Raw genomic sequence first — 14696 nt, forward strand, 5'->3', positions numbered from 1 at the left:
GGGCAATGCACTCTGAATTTTCTAGTTGTTTTTTTTTTTTTTTTTTTTTTTTGAGACTAAAAAGGAGGGAGCCAGAGAAGGAGAGCAAGCAAGAGAAGGTGGTAATGACAGAGAGATACTGCTGAAAGAGTCCAGCTACCGAAATCTCTGCTCCAGCCACCCAGGTAGCTAGGATTACAGTTGTGTGCTAACTCGCCCAGTGTGGTCCAGGATCCAAACTCAGGCCTCCCTTTTGGCCCCAGCCCCATGATGCAATGTCCTACCCCTTGTACCACTATGGCTGGACCACATTTGTGTTTTTTGAACTAGTTAAAAGAATCCTTGTGTTTATTTTCTTCATATAGCACAAATGCAGGTGATACACCAAGTCTATAATTCTCCACAAAACTTGTAAACTTAACAACAAAAAATCTAAAGCATTATTCTGTATCATTTACGGCTAAACACTCCATGGAATCCATTCCACAGCAGCAGAGAATCTTAACTTGAAAGCATCCAAGTTTCCAGGCATTACTACAATGATCTTTTTTTTCATTCTCTAACACATGCAGTAAGACTGACTATGAAGCAAATACCAATTTACTTTAGGACATATTTGTTTTTGTTTTAAAGTTGGCTGTACCACAGAAAACTAATTTTACAAAAAGCAAATACTGAAGACTACAATACCTCCGAAGACCCTTCCAAAACTCATTTTCAAATTAGCTTTCAATGGAAGTGATTATCAATCAGTTTCACCTCAGCTGCTCAATCCCTATTCACAGCCTTCTGTGGAGTTTTTGGGACTCTAGTATTTTAATATTTGAGTGATTATGATCATTATAACTGAGCCACATCACTTTTCAAATACTAATGACATTTCCTTGAGTTTTAAAAATTATAGGCCCTTTGTTTCCACAGTGACTCAGAAAATATCTTTTATCTCCAAACAACTATAGAGCTCTTTTTATTTAAATAGTTCCTTTCCAGTGACATTCTGAGTACTTACATGTCAATGAAAGAGTGACTATAATTTAAAAAATTATTTTAAAATATTATAAATGAAAGATAAATTATAATAAACAGATAAATGCACTCGATATTCAACAAATGCTACTTGATTGTTCTATCCTTTGCTTAAGAGTCACATTTAAAAACCAACATTTACTTAATTGTTCTGAATCTGTTTTTTCAAATCCAATCTGAATCTAGCTTAGTTGGTATACATATCATATAATACAAATATCTTAACATAAGCAGAAAAAATATACAGTTTTCTCATCTATAAAATAGGGATAAAATGGTAACTACTGGACCAGCAGATGGCATGGTGGTTAAGGCGCTGGATCCCACATAGCTGACTCTATAGTTCAAGTCCCAGACCCAGCAGCTTGAAAAACACACCAGGTTTGTGCATGCATATGCCTAAAATCTCGAAAGAAGAATGGAGAAGTGGTAGCAGCAGGGCCATCCCCTCTAGGAGGTGATTTCTCATTTTCTCTGTTTCTCTCCAGTGAGCACTCATGCCTGGTAGCAAATACCTAAAAAATAAAAAAACTAATTCATGGATTTGTTTCATGAATTGTATAATCTCTCTGAACAGTGACTAGCAAAGAAGCATCCAATAAACCATAACCATGGTTCTTCTTTTCTGTTACGTAAAATTTAAACTAAAAATTCTTCATTCTATTCTGAAATTTAGCCTCAAAATGACTCGCAAAATGAGGGCTGGACTTCAACTTCTACTTTGCTCTCTAAAATACATACAAGGTTAGCTGAGCACAAATGAAGAACAAAAGAAGAAACAAAGATAATACTCAAGATCTGAATTTTCTAGCATCCATCTAAACAACTTTTGATAATCTGAGAGAAACAGTTCAATTTTACCAGGAGGAAAAAATTATTTATTTATCAATATCTTCATGAATCCCCAAAAGGATCCAAGATGGAATTACTCACTATTTTATGGCATCAAAGATCTAACAAATTACATACATTAAAAAAAAAAAACCCTAATTCATTTCACTTAATTTTCAGCATCCTACTGAGACAGAGAAGTAGAACATGTATTTAAATACATCTCACTGAATTGAAATAATCAGTAAACACCAGTTTTATTCCATAGTGGTCTGAAAATTCATTAGGCTCAGGATGTTGGTCTTTCTGGATTAGTCTTTATCTACTAATCAAAACTATAGGTAGTAAAAATATTTAAATACAACATTAATTTTTGAAAGATAACCACTTGTTATAAGTTGTATGTTCATTATACATATCATGGCATAAACATGAGAGATCCTGAATTCCTACCTAGTAAAACAAGGCTGCTTTGTGGCAATTCAGTTACATCATTGCTCATGATATCACAGTGGAAATGGGAATGCTATCATTTAAAATTTTAGCCTTTTCACTAAAATTAAGGCTAAGAGATATGTCATTGTTGGCTTTGTACCCTGTAAGATTATCGTCAACTGATGGTTCTGTATTGCCCTTAAAAGCAGACTTTATGGCAATGCAGACTTCCCACCCAGTACACTATGTCTCTCCAACAATTTCCTAGAAGTATTATACATGTGCACAAGAACTCTAACAAAGGGAAATTTTCTCAATGAAAAAAATCTTGTTCTACTCCACAATTTATAGATAAATCAGATACCTTTTTATCTTTGGCAATAGTAAATCATATTTCTTACCTTATTCTTTGACTATCTTTATCTACTTTCTTATACATATTCCCCCTACAATTCGTTTTCATTCACTGTTCATTCTACTTCACAATACTTGTTCATTTTTTTTTTTGAGAGAGAGATTTTTGCTATAGGGCATGGGCATTCGCCAGAGAGACAGAAAAGAATTCACACACACACACACCCCTCCCGGAGGATGGCCCCCTGCAATCCATTCTCCTCCATTCTCTTTTTTTTTTTTTTGAGATTTTTGCTATAGGGCATGGGCATTCGCCAGAGAGACAGAAAAGAATTCACACACACACACACCACCCCTCCCGGAAGATGGCCCCCTGCAATCCATTCTCCTCCATTCTCTTTTTTTTTTTTTTTTTTGAGTTTGCTATAGGGCGTGTGCACTCGCCAGAAAGACAGAGAGAAACAGAGAGACAGAAAGCGAGAAATCACCACCCAGGGAGGATGGCAACGACGCAATCCCTTCCCCTCCATTCTCCTCTTGGGATCTTGGGCACGCATGCACACTTGCCTGACGTGAGTCTAACCCATGGGGTCCTGGACTCAAACCACGGTTGACTACATTGGAGTTCAGCAACACAGCTATTACACTAACTGCTGGTCCCTCTTCTCCTCCATTCTCTTCTCCGGATTTTAGGTGCACACTACATGCACCCGACGTGAGATTTAAGCCGCCGGGTCTGGGACTCAAACCACAGTCAACAACATGGGAGTCCAACAACATACCATTATACCATCTGCTGGTCCCATACTTTTTAAACATTTTTCATAAAAGTTTTAAAGCTCCATTTTTAATACTGCTACAAAGGACTAATTTTACTATATTTTTGCACATGTGCATGTGTGTATACACTTTTTCTACACCTCTGAAGCTATTTATTTGCATTGCAGCATGGCCTTCAAAATACAAAGACTGCTTAGGTTTTGAGTCAGACAGACTTTTTTTTTTTTTAAATCCTCCATATTAAAACCATGGTACCTTGAAAAGTCAACCAAAATGATTATATCCACAAAAAGTATTGGGCTTCAGATGGGTGAATTACAAAGAGGTAATCTTGCCTTGTCATCTCTCCCTCTTGCTCTATAATCCTTGTCCCTACTTGTAGAAGGTTTTTCATTCTTTGATATAGGATGTGCTCGGCCTACAGGTCCCCGGGCTCCTACTCCTGCCATTTCTTTTCTCAGAGGTCTTACTTCTCGATTGGGACGCCTGATTTGAGGTGGAGCTCTGACAAAAAAAAATAAATAAATAAAATGAAATAAAAATTAATCACAGGCAAAAGTATTTCAATACTACCTTAGTCAATACAACTATTAAATAAATGTCCAAAATCCTAATTTTTCACTTTTTGCCAATTTATGGCCACAACTATTAGGGTAGTTTTTAAAAACTGTTTTCTCTAAAATACTATACAATTATTAAATAAATATAACTGACACATGTAGCAGAAATTACTTTGTCAAATAACTGTTAATCACCAATAGAGCACAACACAGGCTGTTCCCATCTAATAATCTTAATAGTATAGTGGAAATTCAATAACTTTATTCATTATTATCCTAAACCAAAAATAAGTAACTTTTAAAAAGCATTAAAAGCTAAAAGGAAAAGAATTCAAAATATGTGTACTAATTTATTTTCTAAAACCAAGATAACTTTCTCTGCTTCTGTTTTGAAAAAATTCAACATTTCATTCATCAAATTACAAATGTCAGGTTTAACAATGAAATCTTATAAATGAAGTTATTTACATGTGTAAAAATATCATTTATGTTTTGAGAGTGTCAAAAATCACAGGATCATTCATAATATATAAGCCTCCAAATACATTTAAGAATTTTGATAAATATGTAATTATTCACTAAGATGTATATTTTGATTCCTGTAACGTGAAAAAGGTCTCCTTCAAGAAGTGAAGTTTTTATATCATATGACAACATTTCAGTAAACAATGGACTACATACATGATGGTGGTCCCATAAGGTTATAATAAGCTACACTATATATCTTAGGTGTGGCATAGGCTATAGTATCTAGGTTTGTGTAATACTCTCTATAATGTTCTCACAATGATGAAATCCCTTAACACGTTCTTAAAATGTACCCCTGACACTAAGTGATACATGACTGTATTTTTATTTTTTATTTGGATCCTGAGTGACTATCACTTTGTTTCTAGTATTAGTTCTTCTTTCTTCAACTATCTCTGTTTCCCTGTCTTTCCTCTTTCTACTGCTACACCCGTATATATAGTCTTTCACATTCAATATATATATTCCTTTTATCATCTTATGCCATATCTATTATTAACCCTTATTCCAGGTTCAGGCTATTAATTCATAAGAACTCATCGTGGAGTTCTGTTTCTAATATTGGAAATGTGACATACATACATAACTCAAATGACTCCAGACAGATAGAAAAGCAGATGAAAAGTCATGAAGACTTGCAAACTCTAGGTGAAAAAGTATTAACATGTTGCAAGCCTAATATAGCATAATCAGATTATTGTAATTAAGACTATTAAATAAAACTGCTGAGAACAAGAAAGACTGCTGAAGACTGTATTAGGTTACCATACATTGCTACCTTTTTGAAAAATTTTTCCACACATGAATACGTTGTATATTAGTCCAAAGCTATTGCCATATACACCAACAGATAACTTTCCATTTTTATTTAATGTTTTGTTTTTACCCCCTCCTTCTCATTGCTCATCCCCTCTCACACTGTCTCTAGTATCTACAGTCACTCTCCATGCTTTTATACTTTCCAATCTTTTAGTTTCTGCCAAAGAGTACAGACATTTAGACATGTATTAAGACATATATTAAGACATATATTTAGACATATATTAAGTGGGGACATACAATGCCTCTCGTTCATAGTCTAGCTTGCTTCACTCAGTGCAACATCTTTCATATTCATCCACTTTGTACCAAATTTCAGGGCCCTTTTTTGGATTTTATGGCTGAGTAGTATTCCATAGTGTGTATGTACCACATTTTTCCAATCCATTCATCTGCTCTTGGACATTTGGGTTAATTTCATGATTTAGCAATTTTGGATAATGCTCAAATAAATATGGATGTGCAAGTGTTTTTGTGACTGAGGGTTTTCCTAACCTTTGGGTAGATACCCAGGAGTGGAACTACTTGATGGTATTGTATCTCTATCTGCAGGTTTTTGAGGAACCTCCATATTGTCCTTCACAGTGGCTATGCTAATTTATATTCCCCAACCCTCGCCAACAGGCCAACAGTTAAAGAGAGTTTCCTTTTCACCACAGCTTCCACAGCACTTATCATTCTTTGTTTAATCTTGGCCATTCGGATGGAGGTTAAGTGTACCTCCTTGTAGTTTTGATTTGCATTTTCCTTATGATAAGAGATATTGAGCGTTCTTTTATATGCTTTTTGATCATTCATGTGTCTTCCCTGGAGTGTTGTTCATTCAGCTCACTTGCCCACTTTTTAATTGTTTATTTTTTTGTGGGCAAGTTGTTTCAGTTCACTTATATCCTGGTGATCAGTCCCTTATCTGAGGCAGTATATCAATATATTCTCCCACTCTGAGGTTTGTTTTTTCACTCTAATTTCTGTTTCATTTGTTGCATGCACTGATACCCTAATCCTTAAGACTTCAGTCCAGTTAAACAATTATTTACTGAATATCCACTAGATACTATATAGCCTCTACTGTGCTGGCCCTAGGAGGAAATAAAGAAAATAAGCAATATTATGAAGAAAAGTCACAGCAAAAGAACTAGAAAACAGTATATAATAAGTAGCTCTAAGGTATTTTGAAGTTTAAGGTACATTATTCTAGAGCATTATTAGTATTTTAAGCATTCTATCAAACAAAAAATGCCATGAGGCTGATAAATAATAAGATATGCTATGTAAATAAGGGGGAAAATGGCAAATTGCTTCCTTTCTAGTATTTCAATTTAACCACTTTTTTTTTTTAACTTTTTTGTTATTTGATGAAGGTACATAGTAATAGAGAGGATAGCCAATAGAGAGGTGATTAAGGCAGCTAGATCCCACATGGCTGACTGTGTAGTTTAAGTCCCAGACCTGGCAGCTAGAAAAACATACCAGGCACGTGTGTGAGTACATGGCCAAAATTCCAAGAGGAGAACAGAGAAGGGACTGTGGTGTGGCCATCCCCCTGTAAGGTGCTTTCTCACTCCTCTGCCCCATCCCACCCCATCTCTCTCTAGTGAGCACACACGCCCTACAGCAAACTAAAAAAATAAAAATACAATTTTTTAAAAATTACATTAAAAAAAAAGTATCAGAATTTTACTTTTGTTTGTATATACTTGTGTATGTATAAACATCATTCCCGAATCACGTTCATGGATAGGGCCAAAGACACATAAAACCCACAATCTTTCCATATAGAACACCCATGTCTGTCCATTCCTTAACAGCTATACCTGCTATTTAAATAGTCTGTCATTGTTTTAGACTCAGCAGCCAGCCTCAAGCCTTTATTCACAACAGCAAGCCCATCTCTTACAACTGCATGCCAAGCTGTTTGTCAGTTGCTGGGCTTGCTGAGTTAGACCTCACTGCTCAAGGGTGAATTGCATTGAACCTTGAAATATTTCTTCTGTCTTCTCAGCTTATGCTTTCTCCACCTCAGCTTGCTACTTAGGAGTCCTGCTATAGTCTATTTCGCACACACATCCAGCTCAGTAAAGCTTTGTTGTAGATTTGTCTCAAAGTTTGCACATAGGCCACATTCTAAGTGTTTGCTGCTGCTGACCTTGTCCTGCCACTCAATATTTCTGATAGCCTTATAAACAGTCTGAATGAAACTGCTCAAGAAGTCAGATGAGCCACTTGTGGCAAGTCCCATGTCTCACAGGATGCGTGCCTGGGCTTTGTACGTCTTCAGTTCCATCTCACTGCAGTTTGATACTATGTTCTAAGAGATTCTGTCAACTTCCCAAAAGATCTCGTTGATTCTGTTCTGTACTTCATCATTAGCACGTCACTGCACAATATCATGCTTCCATGTAAGGACTCAGTGACAGCTTTCAGGCTGTGCAAACAATAAAGATCTCAAAGCTTTTTTTTACTTCTTTCTCTTTTTAAAAAGCCTTCAGTGAGGTAACAGCATCATTGACCTCTGCTCTAAAGATTGACAGTGTTCTTCATTATAGCATTTCAAATAGAGAATAACTGATAATATCTATGGGCATAAGAATGTCTACACTGTGTCCAATTCTCCTATTTGATATTTACCTATAGTAATGGAAAGAAAAATGCCTTATTCTATCACATGGCAAAAAGTCTCATTTCCTCCTAAATCAAATACTTCACTTTCTAAGCGATATTAAATGCCAATATTACGTATCAATGTTCTTTTCACACTGCTTGAAATAGAAACCTAGAAACAATCCAAATCTCCATTATCAGAATAGATACATAAGATATTACATATGCACATAATGGAACACAATACACAAGGGAACATAAACTATAGCTATATTAAATAACAATAGATGAATCTGAAGACCATAATGTTGAATGAAAAAGTTCAAAGCATGTAGAGTGATTCCAAGTAAAATCAGATACTGTTTATCGATACAAACAAATGTAGTTAAAGTATAAAAAAAGGGAAAGATACACCCCAAATTTAGATTAGCAATTAGCTCTAAAAGGTGAAGAAAAAGAATAGGATGTGAAAAAAAACACATGGGGATTTCAAAGACAATAGTAAAGTTATCTAAAACTCAGTGGTAGGTACACAGATGCTACTGTATTGTAATTATTTGTATCATACATAGATTTTTAATTATTGATTCCATCTTTTTCTTTCTTTTTTTAAAAAAAGATTTTTGCTATAGGGCATTGTGTGCTTGCTGGAAAAAGAGAGAAACAGAAAGCAAGAAGTCACCTTCCAGGGAGAATAGCTACACTGCAATCTCTTCTCCATTCTTCTCTTGGGATCTTGGGCACATAGGCACATACGCCTGGCATGAGTTTCAAGCCACCGGGTCTGGGTCTTGAACCATGAGCCATGAGGGAGTCCAGCACCTTAACCACTATGCCACCTGCTGGCTCCTCATTCTTTCTACTTAATAATTGATAAAATTTTAAATATGAACTAAACTACAAAACTAGTTAAGCTTTCTAAGCATCTGAAAAATGAAATGACAGGGTTGCAAAAAGTTTTTGCTATGTCCTATTGATGGGGGCTCAGCATACACACCCTAAGCTAAACCTAGTGGATCTGAACAAGCAAATCATCATCCAAGACTGGGCAATCAAAATAGAACTGCTTGGGGGCCAGACAGCGGTGCAGCTCTGTGAGGTTCCATATGAGAGAGTTTTGGGTTCATGTTCAGAAACTTCCTAATCATGTCAGCCACACTTGCTCCTGATGCAGAGCTGAAGAGGCTGGGGGTGAAGAGCAGAGGTGCTGTTTGTGTTTCTCACTCATAGAAGAAATAAACGTACACAAAGTAATAGGACTATCTGTGAATGGTACTGCTTTTCCATGGTTCCATAAAGTCAATGACCTCGTGCGAAGATGACTTATTCCACGCTATGTTAAGAAATAGTGGCACAGCAGTAACACAATGCTCCATGATGCTATAGCCATATGGGAGGGTCACAGGTTTGTGTCCCAAAGTCTCCCTGGGCATGCCCATAAACAAAACTGTCTGGGGCTGAGGTTAAGCTCACAGCACACCCAGTTTGGGGTGGTGTGTGGGTGTGTGTGGGTGTGCGCGCACGCACACGTGCGCACTTGTCATAGAATGAGTAATAAACAACAAAAAAAAAGAAACTTAAAAGATGCTATGTAACCTTTTACTATTTACACAATCTGAAGAAAGAAAAAGAAAGTATCTAATGTACTATTATAATTTTCACCAATAAGCATAAAGACTCCTTCTTAAGAGCCATGGGCACAATGCAGGCATATTATAGGTTCAATTCCAGACCACCACAATAAAGTGAATATTGTAATAAAGTGAATCGCACAAGTTTGTTTCCCAACACATACAACAATTATGTTTAACTCTAATGTAGTCTACTAAGTGTTCAAGAGCATTATCTCTAACAAAGTAATAGCATCTCACACACAGTAGAACTTCTTTTAAAATTGGAGCCAATCCTCTCAAACACTGTGACAGCTTTATCAACTTGAGTTTATGTGATATTCTGAATCTTTCATTGTCATTCCAACAATATTCACAGTATCTTCACCAGGAATAGATTCTATCTCAAGAAACTACATCCTTTGCTCATCCAGAAAAAGCAACTGTTTATTAAAAAAAAAATTATTTTTTCATGTAATTCCATTTTTTTTTTTAAATTTCATCAGAGAAAGGGAAAACAAGAAAACAAGTCACCAGGTCCCAGGACTTTAACCATAGTCAGTCATGTGGTAGTCCAGTGCCTTAACCAGCATGCCACCTCCCAGTCCCAAGAAACAACTCTTTATACATTCAAGTTTTATCATGAGATAGCAGCAATCCAGTCACACATTCAGGTTCCATTTCTAATTCTAGTTCTCTTGCTATTTCCACATCTGCAGTGACTTCAACAGAAATCTTGAACCCCTCAAAGTCATCCATGAGAGCTGGAATCAACAACTCCCAAACTCCTGTGGATGTTGATGTTTTGACCTCCTACTGTGAACCACTAACTACTAAAGTTCTTTATGGCATCTTGAACGGTGAATCCTCTTCAAAAAATTTTCAATTTAATTTGGATCCATTAGAGGAATCACTATCTATGGCAGCTACAGCCTTATGAAATGTGTTTCTTAAATAAAAAGACTGGAAAGTCAAAATTACTCTTTGATCTATAAGCTACAGAATAGATACTATGTTACCAAGCATGCAAATAACATACATTTCCTTGTAAATTTATACTAGGGTTCCAAGATGACCAGGTGCACTGTCAATAAGCAGTAATATTCTGAAAGAATTTTTTATTTTTATGAGCAGTAAGCCTTAACAGTAGCCCAAAATATTCAGTAAACCATGCTGTAAACAGATGTGCTGTCATCCAGGCTTTGTTGTTCCATTTACAGGACACAGGCAGAGTAGACTTGGCGTAATTCTTGACAGTCCTTGGATTTTCAGATGCTAACTGAGAACTGGCTTCAACTTAAAAGTCACTAGTTGCAAAGGTCCCTAACAAGACAGCCAGTGTGTTCTTTGAAGCTAAGTAATGACTTCTTACATCTAGGTATGAAACTCCTACAAGGTATCTTTTTCCAATAGAAGGCTACTATGCCTGCACTGAAAATCTATTCATTAGCATAGCCAATTTCATTCATGAGCTTAGCTAGATCTTCTGGATAACTTGCTGCAGCTTCTACATCAGCACATGCTGCTTCATCTTCCACTTCTGTGCTTTGGAAACGGCTTCCTTCCTTTACCTCATGAACCAACCTCTGCTGGCTTCAAACTTTTCTTCTACAGCTTTCTCACCTCTCTGTTTTCATAGAACTGAAGAGTAGGGCCTTGCTCTGGATTAGGCTTTGGTTTAAGGAAATGTGGCCGGTTCCATCTTCTATCCAGACCATAAGAATTTTCTTCGTATCAACAATGAGACAGTTTTGTTTTCTCTATGCTCATGTTCACTGGAATGGTACTTTTTAGCTCCCTTCAAGAACTTTTCCTGGGCTGGCTCTATGGCACACCAGTAATGTGCTGCTCAAGAGAAGCCAGATTCCAAAGGAAAAATCACAGTTCAAATCCCTGACCTGGTGGGTCAGAAATACACTAAGTATACATGGCAGGTCCCCAAGACCCAAAGGGCTAGAGATTTGGAGGAAAAGAATCATGGTATGACCATATCCTGTGGAGGGTGCTCATCTCTCTCTCATTCACACATTCTTTCTTGGTCATGTATGTGTACATGTACTCTATCATAAATAAACAACAAAAAATTGTTAATTTTTGCTTTTCATTCACAATTTAGCTTACTGGTATAAGAGGCCAACCTTTAAGCCTATCTCAGCTTTCAACATGCCCTCTTCACTAAGCGTAATCACTTCTACCATTTGATATAAAATAAGAGACATGTGACTCTTCCTTTCACTTGAACACTAAGAAGCTATTGCAGCGTTATTAATTGGCCTCACTTCAATATTGCGTCTCACAGAACAGAGAAACCCATGGAGAAAGAGAGACATGGAGAACAGATGTCGATGGAGCAGTCAGAACACACACATTCATCAATTAATTTCACTGATTTCTATGGGCATGGTTTGTGGCACCCTAAAACAACTACAATAGTAACATCAAAGATCACTGATTACAAATCATCATCAGATCCAATAATAATGAAAAAGTTCAAAATATTCTGAGAATTACCAAACTATGACACAGAAACATGAAGTAAGCACACGCAATTGGAAAAAAAAAAAAGTGCCAAGAGACTTGCTTGACACAATTGCCACAAAACTTCAATTTGTAAAAAGAAAAAAAAAATCCACAGTATCTATTGAGCTCAATAAAGCAAAGCACAATAAAAATGTATGTCTATATAAGCAAAGGAATGTAATCAGTATAACAAAGAGATACTTGCATTCCCATGTTCATTTGAGCATTATAGACAACAGCCAAGCTATGGAAACAACCTAACAATATGTCAACAAATGAATGCATAAAGAAATGTAAATATAATAAAATATTTGGCTTTCAAAAAGAAAAATCCTTTCAGGTTCCCTTAACCACTAGGGCACAAGCAGGCATTGTATGCTAGAAATCACTTGGGAAGGTTCCAGGTTCATAACCTGGGGTCTGCATAAACATGGTGAGCAAGCCCTCAGGCACGTTTGTGATCTTATCTGGATGCAGGGCTGGGTAAAAATCTTTTTGCTGCATAAAAACCCTGTTGAGGGTGCTCCTTTCTCTCATGAAGGAAATAAACTCTTTTTTTTTCTAATAAAAGAAAGAAATCCATCCATTTGCAACAACATGGATGAGCCCAGAAGAAATCATGCTAAGTGAAATGAGCCAGGTACAGAAAGACAAATACTGCAGGATCTCACCTATATGTGGATTCTAAAATAGTGAAACTTGCAGAAACAGAGAACAAAATGGTGATCACCAGAGGCTAGGGGAGAGAAAAAGGAGTGATGTCAGTCAAGTGACCCAATGTTTCAGCTATGAAAGATGAGTAAGTTTTGGAGATCGCATATACAGAGAAATGACTATAGTTAATAATATCGTATTGTATACCTGAAATTTGCTATGATAGATCCTAAGTGTTCTCATCACAAAAAGAAAAAAAAAAGTCAACTATATGAAGTGATAAATATGTTAATTTATCTTGACTGGTGGATATTTCACAATGTATATGAATACCAAATCATCAAGTTGCACACCTTAAATACGTATAACTTTTAATTGTTAACTATACTTCAATGAAGCTGAAGAATAAAGACCTACCACATTTCTTTCTTTAAGCTGAATAAAGAAGTTTATTGAATATATGCTATGTCAAATACTGCTCCTATACAAAATTCTAGTTTCATGGCTTCAGGTCTCACTGGGCAAGACCATCTCATTAAAGAGGATGAACTTAATAAATCTACATGTAATACATAATAAAATATCATTAATACAAGAAATCTTTTAACTTAGGGCACTAACAACAATCTAAAGGCTTAATATCACAACAACCTCCCATCAGATTCTACTTTTGTAGATAATCTTTCTTCACAACTTAAGGCAATGAACCTAATTTATTTTTAAAGATTAATTTATCCAAGCAACTGCTGGTAATTTATAACATGATCAGGCTGACCCCATTGCTTAGGGGTTAAGGGAGCAATATCCCACATGGTCTACCAACTACAGTTTGAATCTCAGCCCCAGTAGCTTAAAAAGCAAGCTAAGGGGTTGGTACGTGACATGGTGGTTAAGGTGGTGGTGGGCTCCTACATGGCCGACTACTGTTCAAGCCCTGGACCTGGAGGTTTGCTTTCTCACTTTCTCTCTCTCTTTCTCTTTCACTCTCTGTCTTTCCTCTGGTCATTAAAAAACAATTATAATAAATAAAATTAGATAAATAATTCTTTAAAAAAAAAAAAAAGCATACAAGGTACATGCACATGTGTGCCCGAAATCTTAGCAGGACTGAGAAAGGAAACAGAAGGGACTACAACATGACTGTGTCACAGTAAGTGTTTTTTCCTCACAATCTCTTTCTTTCTAAATGAGTGCACACAGCTTCTGGTAATTATTTATAAAATAAAATAAAATAACATGATTATGACTAAACTCAGCAGATATGACACAGAAGGTATAACTTTAGGCAATGTGGCAAAAATCACTGGTAGAAAAACTACAGTATCCATATCACCAGAGCGTGCAGCAATAAGAATAGAGAAATTTTGCATTAAAATTCCATGAACTGACAAAGACTGAACCACAAACAGGGCTACCAAATTAGCAGCTAATGCCAAACACATCAAAATGCATCCCTGAAATGCTTTACATGAAACATGATAAATTATAGTTTTCCATTGACATAAAGTGTTGTGCTACCACAGAGAAATTTTCTTACACTTAAATTTCAATATTTCTATCATTAAGCATTTCATTTCTTTACTCTCCACCACCACTAAGAATTTACAAGTAGGTGATGTTAAGATATAGATATATAGATTTATATATACACACATACATACATATATATATATATATATACACACACACACACATATCAAAGTATACCCACAGATACAAACTGAATTATATGTGCAAGAAAGTAATACAGCAGAGTGAATATGATTAAGAATACTGAAGTCGAGGAGACTTTGGTTCAAATCCTGGCTTAGCTACTTTCTTGTACAGATGACTGTGGTAAAATAAGAAACTCAGTAAGCTTCACCTTCCTCAGCTATCAGTGGAGTTCATAATTTTAAAAAAATAGCAATAATCTGGGTACACAAAATCACTGGAGATTTACATACAAGTACTGCTCACTTAAGTACCAAGTTCCAGTGCTACAAACTAGGCTGTTAGG

At 36.1% G+C, this 14696-nt stretch overlaps 1 protein-coding gene across 5 annotated transcripts in view; it reads right to left on the minus strand.

Annotated features, from left to right (window-relative positions):
- KATNAL1 (katanin catalytic subunit A1 like 1) overlaps positions 1-14696 on the minus strand; it is a 235958-nt gene that overhangs the window by 69335 nt on the left and 151927 nt on the right. For all 5 annotated transcript variants that reach the window (XM_027775674.1, XM_006158421.3, XM_006158420.3 and 2 more), the window contains one exon: positions 3741-3909. In XM_027775674.1, the coding sequence (XP_027631475.1) occupies positions 3741-3909 (169 nt within the window). The remainder of the gene's footprint in view (positions 1-3740; positions 3910-14696) is intronic.

Source organism: Tupaia chinensis, unplaced genomic scaffold, assembly GCF_000334495.1.
Source record: "Tupaia chinensis unplaced genomic scaffold, TupChi_1.0 Scaffold000597_1, whole genome shotgun sequence".
Classification (NCBI taxonomy): Eukaryota; Metazoa; Chordata; class Mammalia; order Scandentia; family Tupaiidae; genus Tupaia; species Tupaia belangeri.